At 39.1% G+C, this 15632-nt stretch overlaps 1 protein-coding gene across 1 annotated transcript; it reads right to left on the bottom strand.

The window, feature by feature from the left end:
- Window positions 1–2889: 2889 nt before the first annotated feature.
- On the bottom strand, window positions 2890–5729 carry LOC107784619 (F-box/LRR-repeat protein At1g67190-like). Its single transcript, XM_016605775.2, has 5 exons — window positions 5404–5729; window positions 5270–5328; window positions 5126–5180; window positions 4978–5036; window positions 2890–4889 (listed from the first exon to the last, which is right to left on the bottom strand). The coding sequence occupies exon 5, from the start codon at window positions 4327–4329 to the stop codon at window positions 3067–3069; it is 1263 nt and encodes a 420-aa protein (XP_016461261.1). The 5' UTR covers window positions 4330–4889; window positions 4978–5036; window positions 5126–5180; window positions 5270–5328; window positions 5404–5729; the 3' UTR covers window positions 2890–3066.
- Between the last annotated feature and the right edge of the window lie 9903 nt (window positions 5730–15632).

The following is a 15632-nucleotide window of genomic DNA, read 5'->3' on the forward strand; positions in this document are numbered from 1 at the left end:
GCTACTAATGAAAATAGTATCTCATTATTCTTAACAATAGGTCCGAGAGACCTTTTGGTTCATCAGATCACTGGGAAAGAAAAGGCTTCATATTATGCTGTTGGGATAGGGAAAAGATCTTGCTCCAGAACATTTTTTTCTTTTTTGATAGGTCGATCTTGCTCTAGAACAATTTAGAGAGCAGAAAATACTGAAAACTCGTACTATGACGGAGCAGCAAAAGCTACTGTAGTGATGAAAATCAAGCACATTATTACAAGAATTTACCTTCATCCTGTCTCCCTTTCATTCAAGTCTTGCCTTCAAAAATTCTAACTTTCAGCATTTCAATTTACTCAAGCAGAATCGATTTAGTTACTAGCTCGTTGTGCTACTATCTCTGCTCCTAATGACTCTTTACTATTGCTATATTTCAATTTCCTTTACTGTTCTAACTGTGCTTGTCTGAGCTGAGGGTCTCTGGAAACAGCTCTCTACTTGCATAGGGTAGGGATAAAGTCTGCGTACACACTACCCTCCCCAAACCCCACATGTGGGAATATACTGGGCATGTAGTTGTTGTAATTTACTCAAGCAGAAAGTGCTGTTAAGTGGAGTAATTAGGTACTCAGTACAGTAACAAAGACATGATTTCTCCAATTGGGAAGTCAAGTGGGATAGAAACTGAAGAAAACCAAGAGCCACATAAATTACTAACAACCGAAGATGATACAACAGGATATATCCAATCCCAGCAAGGACTTGTATGACTTCAATCATTTGCTCAAAACTCTTAAGACAGACATGTAAGCAACAGAGAATTTACGAAAGTTAGAAAAGGAAATTCAATTAGAGATAAGCTGCCCATGAGCATCATGGCATAGGTAAAACGTGATAGCCCTGTGGATTCGTTCCCATGGTTCGATCTTTCCCAGTAAAACGCGGCGTATTCGAGTTCTGATTGCTTTTACGCGAGAAAGGGGGAGCACCCTCTAAGGCTAAGACAAAATAAAAGAAACCGCACCTTAACACTGCAGTGCAGATGATTTCTTGAATGGAAAAGCAACTTGGTCTCGATATTTAAAAGCAACCAAAACCAAAAAGAACTCAACTGGCAGGGAAGGACCAATTACTAATTTAGGTACACATTCCATTTCTAAGCATCTCAAAATCTTTGACGTGCTTCTACAACTAATAATATTTTATCCAACCTTCACAGGTTTCATAGATTATTTCGTTTAACAACTCAAGCTTTACACAAGGTCCTCATGTTATAAATATTCATCTGTTGCTGTTTATTTGTTCTATTGAGTGTTGTTAGCGTGTACTTGAGATCGGTTGAGCACTTTATGTCTCTTAAGTGGTGATTCAGCAAAGACTGCAAATTGACACCAAGCGTGCCTCAGCAGAAACCAGCCAACAAACAACTTTAAGAAATTAGTTAATCTATGAGTCTCATGAGCCCCCACTTGAAGTAGCCGACAAAATGTTACATCAATTGTTAAGGAAACATGATATATGAATATGTAAATGATTGAATAGGAAATCAAAAACTAGAAATAAAACTAGTCAACAAAACTAGATTAGAAAAAATATATATCTTGTCAATCTAAACAGAAAATTAAGATGTTTTTGTAGTTGATTGACTGTTGTGCTCGCTTAAAGTGCGCTTAAGCCCTGAAGCTCGGTGAAGTTCAGGTTGTGCGCTTTGTCTTAGATTAATTGGCGCTCTGGTGTAGGTATCAAGGTGCTAAGGCGCGTCCACCTTCAATGATGGGTTCTGTTTTTGAGGGCACAATAACTTATATTTCCTACGCTAGATGCTGAATTAATTCAGCTCACTCAAAGTCTAGAAAACAACATTCCAAGAATACTAAGGCCGACTCCTCTAGTTAATTCACATTTACCAAGAAATCTTTCGCTCTTTCTTTATCTCCCTTCAGCATTTTACCCAATACAAATTTTGCAATAATTTTTTTTATAATAGTGGTGTCTGGACCAACTTTTGCACGCCAAATTCCATATGCAATTTTTATACTAACAAATAGGAGTAAAAGGAAGAAAAAAAAAAAGAGGCTCTAAAACTGATCAGCAGTAGAATTCACTTGAATTAGGTCTTCAAATGTTAAGGGTAATCCTTAATGATGCAACAGATTCCAGATAAAAGTTAGGAATCAGAAGCTATGCCTTTTCTTCAAAAATGCATATCTACACATATCCGTCTCCCACCACAGTACCGATTTCTAGCATGCCTTCACAAATAATATTTGTTGGTTAAGACACTACCAAAAGATTCAATGTATAAAAAAACAGAGAGAAAGAGAGAACAATACCAACAATAAGGGGCACCATGAAAGCTGGAACTTGCAAAGCAGCTGTAGAGAGAGAATCCATTCTTCCGAAGCTTTCTAATCTCTGGGTTTCAAGTTGCACAAAAACAACCAACCTACTGAATACGAACACTTGTACCAGATTTTTTCAATCTAAACATTCATGAGTAGTTCTCTGGCTAGTTAAATGAACCATTCTTAAATGAACCTCAACCATTCTTTTAGGAAGAGGATCTTATGAAAGATGAAATTCTAACAGCTTTTCTAACCAATACCACAGAGGCATAAGCACTGCTCATTTACCTTGAGCAGTGCTATTGTTCAGAGTAGTTGAACAGTAATGTTAGCTCTATGGTTTTTTCCCTTTGTCAAATAATTAACCAATATTTCTTCTATTTCTCTCATTTCTTCAGTCAGTTTAACAAGTTGACATCATGCATATGTACCAATGAACTACAACATGAACTGTCAGGAAGCTTCCAAAAAAAAAAAAAAAAAAAAAACCAGAATTGAGGAAAATTCGTAATAACGGAAAGAGTGCGCATGAATGCACAAACTAATAACAAGAGGCTAACAAGAAATGCAAATGCTATGTTTACCTGAATTGAAGGAATAAGACGAGTGCAAAATTTATCATAAATTACAGTGTTGTACCAATATAAGAAAAAGACAATCACCACTAAGGATCATGTACATCCTTGCATTGCCGAGATTAGACAAAGGTTTGAACTCCACCGTAGGGAACAATTGTTAAAGTCTATTCATATTCAAACTGAACATCTACATCCGCATACTTCCTCATAAGCCTTACAATGAAAGATGTGAAGTTGGCTAATGTATGACATTCTTCATGCGTTTTGGTTTCTGAGACGACCCCATAAATTACCAACTTCCTCAAGTTAGGGCACCTTTCAAGTAGTCCTGCTACCCAATGCGAGAACAGGTCGCTAATCACTGTCCAGCCTAGCTCCAAGACGACCACATTTTCCAATCGAAAAGAATCTTGCAATCCATATTGAAGTGCTGTCTCTTTTAGTTCATAGCTCAATGATAGATGACTTAGTTGAGGAAAGCAAGCAGAAATTGTCTCAATATCGACAACCTCATCATCATCATCAAATACAACTCCCCATAGCCTCAGTCTTCTCAGCTTTGACGATTTCGCTATCATATGATGGAATTTGGACCACATGATCGTGAAATTGCTGACGTCCACAATCTCAAGATTTTCAGCACTCTCGCCGATATCAAGATGGATGACGCTAACGTCATCGATCTTAAGGAGTCTTAACTTCCCCTTGCTGACAAGCTCAAAGACCTCGAGCGTACAATCTTTCAAATGCAGCTTCTCGAGACTATCTGCCTCAAGTATGATTTTATCCAAACTAATGGCTTCAACATAGATATCTTTCAAAGAGTTACTACTCAGCTCCATTGTTGCCTGTGGATCAGACATAACAATGTCTAGACTGACAAGATTCAAAACCTCAACTTTCGTGCAGGCTGTAAGGAAAAGACTCAGGTCTAAAGCCGATATACTAACATAACTCAGTGAAAGAGACCTCAAGCAAGGGAATTTTTGATAACTAGGTTCGACACCCGTGATTGTGTTGTGGGCCAGAGCCAACACTTCAAGCCTCTGGCGACCACATTTTTCGAGTATATTAATGTTCGGGGTAGTCCTAACATTGTAATGTAACTGGCGCAACGTTTCTCTGGTATACATTAGCCAAGCAATGACCGGAGCAGCAGAGAACTCATCGACGTCGTCCAATATGATTGAAAGGCACTGCAGTCCATTAGTCTGGAAAATAGTCTGAGTTATAATTATCTCAAGTCTGCTCCTTGTGAGCTCATGATAAACCGGCCAGTCATTCGAGTTAAAGGTGAGTGTATGAAGATGATTCCGCCAAGCCTCTCGCCACTTCCGACAAGTAGATGATGCAATTACAACATCCCGCGCAGCTCCGAGCCGGGATAAAATGTTACCAATGACCTCAACAGGAAGGTACTCCATCATACCCTCAAATAAAACAACAATCTCAAAAGGGTCCCAAGAAAACAAATGCTATAATCCAAACAATACAATTACACAGCTTATATCTCCAAACTGCATTACCATATTATCCAAGGGACACTTTTCAAGGAATCTAAATCCCAACATCTGGTTATTCTCAGTAATCTCTTAAGGGAAAGATTTCAAAAGCTAATCAAACCCCAGATAATCTTGAGGGAAAATCAACCAAAAAATGGAACAATCAGAGACCCTTTTTAGTCAATTAGCAAATGGTAATAAAACCACACAGATTTTCTTGATTCCAACCACAAGTCAGGCAAAACCCCAAATCAAGAATCTTGTTTCTCAAAAGATAGAGGAGGATACCAAGTAAAAGTTTTGACCTTTGGGGAAGTATTTGAGGAGCAAAAAAATCTCAGCTTTCATATAGTTTGAGAACTGGATCGAGGTTTAAAGCGTGGTTATGGCGGAATGTGCCCTATCCCGCGAAGGAGAGGAACCTTAAATGTAAGGAACTTAGGTCAAAACTACGCTCTTTCAGCCTAGATCATCAATTTTCAATCCTGAAAAACCATAACAAAGCACAATAAATAACTAAATCAAGAATTTGGTTTCTCAAAAGATACAAATTTACCAAGTTAAAGTTTTGACCTTTGGTGCAATATTTGAGGAGAAAAAAAATCTCAGCTTTAACTCATCAATTTCCAATCCTGAAAAACCATAACACAACACAATAAGTAACTAAATCAAGAATCTGGTTTCTCAAAAGATACAAAGGACACCAAGCTAAAGTTTTGACCTTTGGGGCAATAAGGAGCAAAAAAATCTCAGCTTTAAGTCATCAAATTCCAATCCTGAAAAACCATAACACAACACAATAAATAACTAAATCAAGAATCTGGTTTCTCAAAAGATACAGAGGATACCAAGTTAAAGTTTTGACCTTTGGAGCAATATTTGAGGAGCAAAAAGATCTCAGCTTTAACTCATCAATTTCCAATCCTGAAAAACCATAACACAACACAATAAATAAATAAACTGTAAAATGCAAAAATCCAAGAACTTTAAGAAGCTTACCACATGAATCATCACCGGATTATGATCAAGACAAGGAATAAGAAACCATTCGATCAAAAAAGAAATAGAGAAGGTACAGAGAATAGAGAGGATGGTGGGGGTGGTGGGAGAGACAAAAGACACACACAGTACTGTGTGTTAGTGCGTGAAAAGTGGGTGGCACGTGAGAATCTCTGTCACTCTGGACATTCAACCTCCCAATCATAGTACACAACAGTAGAAACCCACTCCTGGAATTGAAAATCATTTATGTAAATAAAGCAGTAATAACTAGGAATGAATTTATCTTTCTTCTTTTTGCTTTTTAATAAGAGCTTTTTAATATAGAACTTAACTTAATACCATGACTAAATGTTTATACTATGTTTTATTCTTTTGGGTATTATTATTTTTAGCCCGCGCCAGAAACTATTTATATTTGATAGTCGAAAAAGTGTATAAAACTTATATGATTTTTGTATATAACATACATAATGTATATATATACAAAAAATATATAAATTTTATTTTAATTTTTTACTATTATTTTTACAACGGTTATATAGTGTCATTTTTCCTATTCTTTTCAACCGTCACCATTTTCTAAAAAATAATCAATCTATTGTTCAAAAATTTATGTAAGAAATACTTTTTCTTTTTTTAAATTGATGAATTTTTTTCGACATAGTTATTTTGTATCTTTTTTCGAAAAAAATTAATAAATATTTAATAAATTAATCGAGTTATGCATGACTTAGTCACGTAAAAAAACAAAAAAAATCGTCCAAGTGCATAATCATAGGAATTAACAAAATTAAATAACAAAAGTGGAAGTTGACGCACACCAATGAAATTACACCTAATGGAAAAGGATAAGAGATACGATTGGAGGGTTCTTTACATTTTGAAAGATGGGTTAGTGGATGGTTTTTATTGGTGGCCTTTCATAGAAAAGTCCAACTAAAGGAGAAAGACAAACTTCAAATGAATCAGCATAAGAAAGTAAAAGGCATACTCGTGACAAAATGACACCGTAGGGTGGCGTTCGCACAGTTCGGATAGAATATAAAAATTTCAGTTTAGATTTTTGATTTTCTAATTGAAGAAATGACAATTCAAATCCAATCCAAATAAGTTCGAATTGGATCAGATTTTAAGTTCGGTTTCGGATTAATCGGTTTGGATATTTTGAATTTTCGATTTTGAGTTTATAAATTGATGTGTTTCTTCTTTTTACAAAAAATGAATATCCAAATTAGGTACTCATGTTAAATTGCCTGAAAAGTTCCTCATTCTCGTCACAATCATCCAAATGAAGTATTCAAGTAATTAAATTATTATCAAAAAAATACAATAGAGACATTAATACGGCCGATAAGAAGTAGAAATAGTAAAACCATGTCCAAATAGAAAGTATTCTTACAGTAACTTAGTAATTAATATTGAATATGAGATAATATCTAATAGATAATGGACTAAATATAAAGTATAAGAATTTCAGATTTTCGGATATCCAAAAATTTGAAGTATCAAATCCAATATCCAATCCGTAATCCAAAATTTTTAAAAATTAAATTCAAAATCTAACCCGTAATTCGAAAATCCAAACCAAAATTTTAAAATATTCGTATTTCGGTTTGGATTTTGGGTTTGCCCAAACTATACCCACCCCTAAATGACAGGTTTTGAACTCTAATTGGCACTAATTACTAATAGTTATGTTCAAACGCTTCTGCTCTCCATTACTATACCCAACGGAAGGGAAATAGTATGTTGTATTAGTGAATAGTGATTACCGAAAATTGGTGCAGTTATTATTTCTTCGTGTGTGTGTGTATATATATATATATACCATGATAAATGGACCTTGGACCTAACTCAATCTCAAAAGCTAGCTCATGGGGTGAGGATTGCCCAAGATCATATAAGGAGCCCAAGAACTCCACACATATATATATGTATACACATATATATGCCATGATCTTTTGAGGTATTACAGTAGGAAGACCTCTGCAAGGTGCCTTATGAAAATTGACCTAAGGAAGGCTTATGATATGGTGGACCTATGGTTTCTTGAAGAAGTTCTGGTTGGGTTTAGGTTCTCACAGAGATTCATTCACTTGATTATGGTATGAGTAACAACTACTAAATTCTCTATCAAAGTAAATGGTGAAGGACATAGTTATTTTAAGGGGAGAAGGGGACTAAGGCAGGGAGATCATATGTCTCCTCTACTATTTGTGTTAGTAATGAAATACCTGTCTAAAGTTCTTTCAACTATGAGTGAACTTTCAGATTTTCAGTTTCATCCCATGTGCAAACAGTTGAAGCTAACTCACTTGATCTTTGTAGATGATCTCATGATCTCCTGCAAAGATAATCTAGTATAGGGTAAAATATGCTATGACACGTGGCAGTCCAGAAAAGGGACACGTGGAACCCAAGACGGGGGATGGCTAAAGACCGAAGGCAACTGTTTCGTTTGTCACCGGAAAGAATAATGCTCATAAAGATGTGATAAATGCTCTTCGCCCGGTAGCATTTAATAGAGAATATTCCATGGAATTAAGAGCGATTACCTGTTACAGGGAATTTGGCATTTATGTTCACCGTTACATCTTCATCAATGACCCTCATAATTGACATTAAAGAAGGGCACGATCCTAGGACCTCCTTCCCTAGACATAGCTATAAATAGTGAGCTCAGTTATCATTGTAGAGGGATACGAATTTTTTAGCAAACTTACGCTACATTCTATATAAAGCTTAATATAATCTTATCTTCTTGCTTTTTATTTCGTTGTTGTTGTACTCGAAAATTCTGTTCCCAAAACTGTTGCTTCTGTTGTTTCGTCTGCATCCTAAGGCTAAGTATTGCATAATTCTTTGATTATTTTATTATTTCAGGATTACATTAATTTACTTATCTAGAAATCACGTATAAATTCAACTGTATCATTTTACGGGTAAATAATTTAGCGCCCACCGTGGGACCTAGACAGTCGTGCAGTTAAATTGATCCTTACTTTTTTTACTAACGTGTTTTGATTATTTTGTCTTTGAAAAAATCATAAAAATGGCAGATAACACTTTTAACAACACGCACAACCCCGAGATTTGAGGGGATCAGTCTCATTTCGAGGACTCAATCAGCGACACCCACAAATGAGGGGAATGGCGCCATACCGGTGCATGATAGGCAATATCCTCAACATGTTCGAGAGACAACTCCCGATGATGCTGATGAGGAACATATCGTCGACACAGTAAGGGTCTTGCAAGAGCAACATGCGATCATTCTAGGCCACCTCACGTGACATGAAAAGGTTATGGCAGAGTTGAAGCAGGCGCTGTCGGGAGCTTCGAATAATGCAAACAAACGAGATCTGGTTCCTCCCGGGGCTCCCGCGAATCAAACAACACAGAGGGTCGACAACAACACTCCCATGGGTAAAATTGTCTCTGATTGGGCAGGGGGAGCGGATCCGGCCTCAATAACGAGAATGATCCTTTCAAGAATAAACTTTTATGGTTTATGAGAAAAGTGAACGCCTGCATGGACCAGATCCCGGGAATGCCACCAGTGTTGAAAGGCCCGGACTCAAAAACGTATACTCAATTGCCATACAAGCCAAGTGCGGCACCAGAATTAATCCCGAAGCGGTTCAAAATGCCTGAAGTGCCAAAATATGACAGAACTTCAGACCCGCAGGAGCATATTACCACCTACACAACGGTGGTGAAGGAAAATGATTTAGCTCCTCACGAAATTGAATCTGTGTTGCTAAAGAAATTTGGAGAAACCCTAACGAGGGGAGTCTTGACGTGGTATTCGTTGTTATCCGAGCATTCCATAGATTCCTTTGAAATGCTCGTGGCCTCTTTCATCAAGGCTCATGCCGGAGCCAGAAAAATACATACCCGAAAGGCCGACATACTTAGGATTGCACAAAGAAAGCCCGAGCTTCTACGAGAGTTCGTTACCCGATTCCAAAAGGAGAGAATATTGTTCCTGGCTGTCCTGGATGAATGGGCGGCTGAAGCATTCACCAAGGGATTGAATCCAAGGAGTTCATAAGATTCCCGAAAATTGAAGGAAAGCCTACTTGAGTTTCAAGCAACGACCTGAGCGGATGTCCAGAACCGGTACGAATCAAAAATAAGGATCAAAGATGATCAGGTTGGTTTTCCATTATCGACCAAAGGACGAGAAAAGAACAAAGAAAAATCAAAGGATGATTATGACACGGACAAACGGATTTCGAGGGGCCGATTTTTGCCCTACGAAAGGACTGAAGGCCGCAACAGAGGTTTTCGGACAGCGGACAGGTTCGTCGTTGATAGGAGTACTGATCACGGTCATAACAATAGATCATTGCAGGATAAAGAAGCGTCAGGGTCACGGGATCCTTCTTACCCCAAGTTATCGGAATACAACTTCAACGTCAGTATAGTGGAATTGGTGTCAGCCATGAGAAACATCAAAGAAGCACGGTTCTGAAACCAATGAGATCTGATCCTAGCCAGAGGGATCCCAACTTGTGGTATGAATATCACAGGACGAATAGCCATTAGACAGGGGACTGCTGATACCTCCGGGAAGAAGTGGCAATATTATTGAAGAATAGTCACCTCAGAGAATTCTTGAGTGACCGAGCTAAGAACAATTATGGTCGTAACCGGGAAAACGCAGAACCCTCGAGAGCAGGAGAAGATCCCCCGTGTCAAACAATCAACATGATCTTCGGAGGGAACGAGATTAACAGGGTCACCTTTTCAGCAACAAAGAAGATGAAAGTATCAATAACTCATAGCAAAAGGCTTCGGGAAGACAATATCACTTTTACGGAGGAGGACGCAGACGGATTGCTGCTACCATACGACGACGCACTAGTAATTTCTTTAAATGTGTTAGATTTTAAGATTAAACGTGTTCTAGTGGATCCAGGAAGTTCGACTAATATCATACAATGGAGAGTATTGAAGCAAGCTAAACTCACCAAAAGCATTATTCCGGCCACAAAGCTCCTCGCCGGATTCAACCTCACAAGCGTGACAACCCGAGGAGAAATTTTATTACTCACGAACGTCGAAGGAGTAATGAAAATAACTCTTTTCGAAGTGGTAGATGGTAATATGGGATACAACATCATTCTGGGAAGGCCATGGTTGCACGAGATGAAAGTCGTACCATCAACATATCATTAATTGCTGAAGTTTCCAACGCCCGAAGGAATTAAGCAAAAAAAGGGTGATCAACCGGTGACAAGGGAGATGAATGCAATTTCGGTCTCCAGTAGCAAAGTAAAGGAACATGTGGCATAGCAATTATAGGGACCGACACCTACTCCCGAACTAGATGAAGTTAGCCCGGGGGCAGAGGCGTCGAAATATTATCAGGTGCCGAGATATTTCCAAGTTCCAGAAGAGACAGATGCAACGAAGTCCACAGCGGAAGAGCTAGAGCAAGTGGCATTGTTCGAAAAATTCCTAGAAAGGAAATTCCACTTTGGGACAAGACTGCACCCAGAACTCAGGTCTGACTTTATTAAATTCCTTAAATCTAACACAGATTGTTTTGCATAGTCACATGAGGACATGACAGGCATCCCGACAGAGGTAGTCTTACACAAGTTAATCTCGGATCCCAACATACCTTCGGTAAGACAAAAGAAATGCCCAATTGCCAAAGCCTGGAATAAATTCGTCAAATAAGAGGTCGCTTACTTAATATCGGTTCGATCTGAGAGGTAAGACATCCAAACTGGCTAGCCAATGTAATAGTAGTTCCTAAAAAGAACAATAAGTTTCGCATGTGTGTAGATTATAAAGATCTTAATAAGGCGTGCCCAAAAGACTCGTTCCCACTGCCAAACATCGATAAAATGATTGATGCCGCAGTCGGGCACGAGTTAATGAGTTTTCTCGATGCTTATTCCGGGTACAACTAAATTAAGATAAACCCTGAGGATCAGTAAAAGACTTCGTTTATAACGAATTTTGGTATATATTGCTACAATGTGATGCCTTTCGGGTTAAAAATGCCGGGTCCACTTATCAACAGCTCGTGAACGGGATGTTTGAAAATCAAATAGGAAAAACTATGGAAGTTTATATAGATGATATGCTCGTTAAGTCTTTAAATGCAGGTGATCATCTTAAACATCTGCATGAAACTTTGGACATCCTAAGTAAGAATAATATGAAACTTAATCCCGAGAAATGCGCGTTTGGGATCAGCTCTGGTAAGTTTCTGAGATTTCTGGTATCGCAAAGGGGAATTAAGGTAAACCCCGATAAGATCAAGGCCATAGAAGACATCCCGGACCAACTATCAAACGTGAAGGAAGTCTAAAGGCTTACGGGGAGATTGACAGCTTTTGAGCAGGTTCATTTCCCGGTCATCAGAAAAGTGTCATCATTTCTTCGCACTGCTCGAAAAGAAAAATAATTTCGAACGGACCCCGGAGTGCCAGAAGGCTTTGAGGGATTTAAAGAAGTACTTGTCAAGCCCTCCATTGCTTTTAAAACCAAAAGAAGGTGAAACGTTGCTAGTTTACCTCGCGGTCTCGGAAGTTGCGGTAAGTGCAGTTTTAGTCCGAGAGGACAAAGGTATGAAATCCCCCATTTATTATGTTAGTAAAATTTTAACGGGAGCAGAAACTCGCTACCCCCATTTGGAGAAACTGGCATTAGCTCTCATAGTCGTCGCTCGAAAGCTGAGGGCCTACTTCCAATGCCCCTATAGCCGTGGTGACTACTTTCCCTTTGTGAAACATCCTCCATAAACCAGAGCTCTCGGTTAGATTAGCCAAATAGGTTGTCGAAATGAGTGAATTCGACATAGAATATAAACCATGAACTGCAATTAAGTTGCAAGTCTTGGCTGACTTCGTGGTTGATTTTAGTCCAGGATTATTGCCTTTGGCAACCAAGGAGGCAGTAATGGTATCGGAATCGACATCAGGGGTTTGGACCTTATTTACGGACGGAGCTTCCAATGTAAAAGGTTCTGGGCTCGGTATAGTCTTAATCAAAAAAAAAAAAAAATCTTAATCACGCCTTCGGGGGAAACCCTAAGGCAGGCCATCAGAACGGTCCCTTTAACTAATAATGAAGCAGAGTATGAAGCTTTGATTGCAGGGCTTGAATTGGCCCGGGGACTTGACTCTGAGGTCATCGAAATCAAATGCGACTCACAACTGGTGGTAAATCAGGTCTACGGGATCTTCGAGACCAAAGATGAGTGTATGCAACAATACGTGGTAAAGGTGCAGGCTCTGTTGGTGCGATTTCGAGAGTGGTTAATTACTTATATACCAAGGGAAGATAACGTAGAAGCAGACGCATTGGCAAACCTAGGATCATCGATGGAAATAAAGGGATCGGAGTCCGGGATGGTAGTACAACTGATGAACTCAGTCCTGGATACAGATGGTTACTTTGAGGTAAATTTGACTAATTTGGTCTGGGACTGGAGAAATGAAATTATCGATTATCTCGAACACGGGAAGCTACCCGAAGACCCCAAAGTATCCAGAGTGCTGCGCGCCAAAGCAGCGCGATATAGCTTCAAGAGAGGCCAATTGTATAGAAAATCTTTCCAAGGCCCACTGGCCCGATGCTTAAGGGCATCTGAAGCTAACTATGTCACGAGAGGGGTTCACGAAGGGATATGCAGAAACCACTCGGACGCAGATTCCTTAGTGCAGAAGTTGGTAAGGGTAGGATATTATTGGCCCCGCATGGAACAAGACGCCAAAGACTTCGTACGAAAATGTGATAAGTGCCAACGCTACGCACCACTGGTGCATCAACCGGCAGAACCCTTACATTCGGTTCTGTCCCTGTGGTCGTTCATGAAATGGGGAATGGACATCGTCGAACCACTTTCACCAGCTCCCGAAAAGGTAAGATTTCTTTTAATTTTGACTGACTATTTTTCTATGTGGGTGGAAGCAGGTCCTTATCAGAAGATCGGAGAATGTGAAATGGTGGATTTCTTATGGGAAATATAATTTGCAATTTTGGAATACCAAAATATATAGCATGCGACAATGGGCCACAGTTTATCGGCGCAAAAGTTATAAAGTTTCTCGAAGATTTAAAAATAAAGAGGATCACACTTGCACCCCTATCATCCGAGTGCAAACGGTCAAACAGAGTCAACGAACAAAGTGATTATTCAAAACCTCAAGAAAAGGTTGGAAGCGGCTAAGGGTAAGTATCCTAGGCATTACCCGAATTTCTATGGGCATATCGAACAACGGCTAAGTCGAGCACAGGGAAAATTCCCTTTTCCCTCATGTACAGTGCAGAAGATTTAATCACGGTGGAAGTAGGGGAACCCACCTTGAGATATTTCCAAACAGATGAAGAATCGAACAATGAAGTAATGTTAGTCAACATGGAGCTGCTTGATGAACGCAGAGACTTGGCGCATGTAAGAATGACAGCTCAAAAGCAGAGAATGGAGTAGTATTATAATCGAAGAGCCAACCTCTATTATTTCAAAAGTAGGAGACTTGGTCCTAAGGAAATTAACTCAAAACACCCGGGAGCTCAATGCGGGGAAGCTAGGTCCAACGTGGGAAAGCCCTTACCTGGTTTCAGCTATCACCGGGAAAGGTTCATACGAGTTGGAAAACCAAAATGGAGAAAAGTTGCCCAGCAATTGGAATGTGGCATACCTCAAAAGATATTATTGCTGATGAACATTATCCGATTAGAAAGTATGTGCTGCATTCTTTTTTCCCTTAGTTCAGTTTTTGTCCTAATTGGGTTTTTCTGGCAGGGTTTTTAACGAGGCAGCAACAGAAAGCATATTACGAAGACAACAGTAATAAGACCTTTAATAGCAAGGCACACAAGCAAAGATCCACTCAGCGAGGGTTAGATAATCTTTTGCTCTATAGCAAATTCCCACCGGGAAGTTAAGTTTGCTATTGAGCAAAGGTTACCTGACCGTTCACGAGCACAAACCACTAGAGGGTTGTTAGATAGTCCTTCGCTCGATAGCATAAATTCCTGAGAGGAAGTAAAGTATGTTACCAAGTTAAGGATTATCTAGCAATTCATTAGTGAAATCTTCGAAGATACAAGACTTCTACTATTCCAATTCGCACTCTTCACATTCGAACACTTGGGGGAATGATATGAGGATACAGCAACAATGACTGCCATGTCGACCGAAAAACAAAAAATCGAAAACATAATTGCATCATCGGGACCGGGGACAGTGCGGCCAGCCCCGTAGAAACAAGTTGTACAAGTTAGCCACAAGTAATGGCAATTTTTTTTCATCATAGCAAATGCTTATGTACTTTTTAAAAATAGAAGGAATAAAATGAAATGAAATCCTTTTGTTTTTATCTTGTTTCTTGTATGAATGATGAATTAACTTTGTCATTTGAAAGTTAAACAAGTACTTCAAATGCTAGTGCCGTAATGAACAGGAGACGTCCTATTCAAGAGCACCGTAAACATAAGAGGGCCCCCTCTTATAAAAACCCTCACGTTAAAGGATTTTCGGAAGAATTTATGCCCGGAATCAAAATGCCTTCGGGGAAAGATACACCCGAAGCCGTGTACGAAAGGACGCAAAAACTAAACTTGCGCAAATACTTATCAAAGCCCTCACGAAAAAGGGCTAATGCCCAGAGCCAAAAATGCTTTCGGGGAGAATACATCCAAGGCTTCATATAATTAGACGCAAAACAAAAACGCTTGCGCAAAATTCTTAAGCAAAAGGAAAAAAATGCAAAGATTAAAGACTTGCATGAATATTCAAACAAAAGAAAGACTCAAACAATACTTAAGCAAAAATATTTTTATTTACAAAAAATGCCAAAACGGCACAGGTACAAGATTGGAAAAAGAAAAGAAAAGCTAAACTGCGGTATCTCCAAAACCAGGAGGAAGATAAGTATCCGCGCCCCCGGGAGAAGTAGATGGATCAACCGATGGCTCAACATTTTCTCCAGTTTGGCCTTCAGCATCATCATCCTCTGATTCTTCTTCAGTTCCCGAGAACTTGGAATCGGAACCAGAAGGACCAGGAGCATCAGACCTCACTGGGAGTCCACTTTTAGCAGCTAACTCAAGCTCACGGGCCTTAGCAATTTCGGCATCAAAATCAATGACACTAGCTTTGGCCTCTTCCAAGGTTTTTCTCCTCATGTTGTACATAGCGTAAGTTTTCTCAACAACGAGGGAAGTCGCTCGGCGCTTAAGTTCTTCTTTGAGTTGGG

This window comes from Nicotiana tabacum, chromosome 2, assembly GCF_000715075.1.
Source record: "Nicotiana tabacum cultivar K326 chromosome 2, ASM71507v2, whole genome shotgun sequence".
NCBI lineage: Eukaryota > Viridiplantae > Streptophyta > Magnoliopsida > Solanales > Solanaceae > Nicotiana > Nicotiana tabacum.

Coding starts and splice junctions, on each gene's coding strand:
- LOC107784619 (XM_016605775.2), bottom strand. CDS start 4,329: ATGATGGAGTACCTTCCTGTTGAGGTCATTGGTAACATTTTATCCCGG.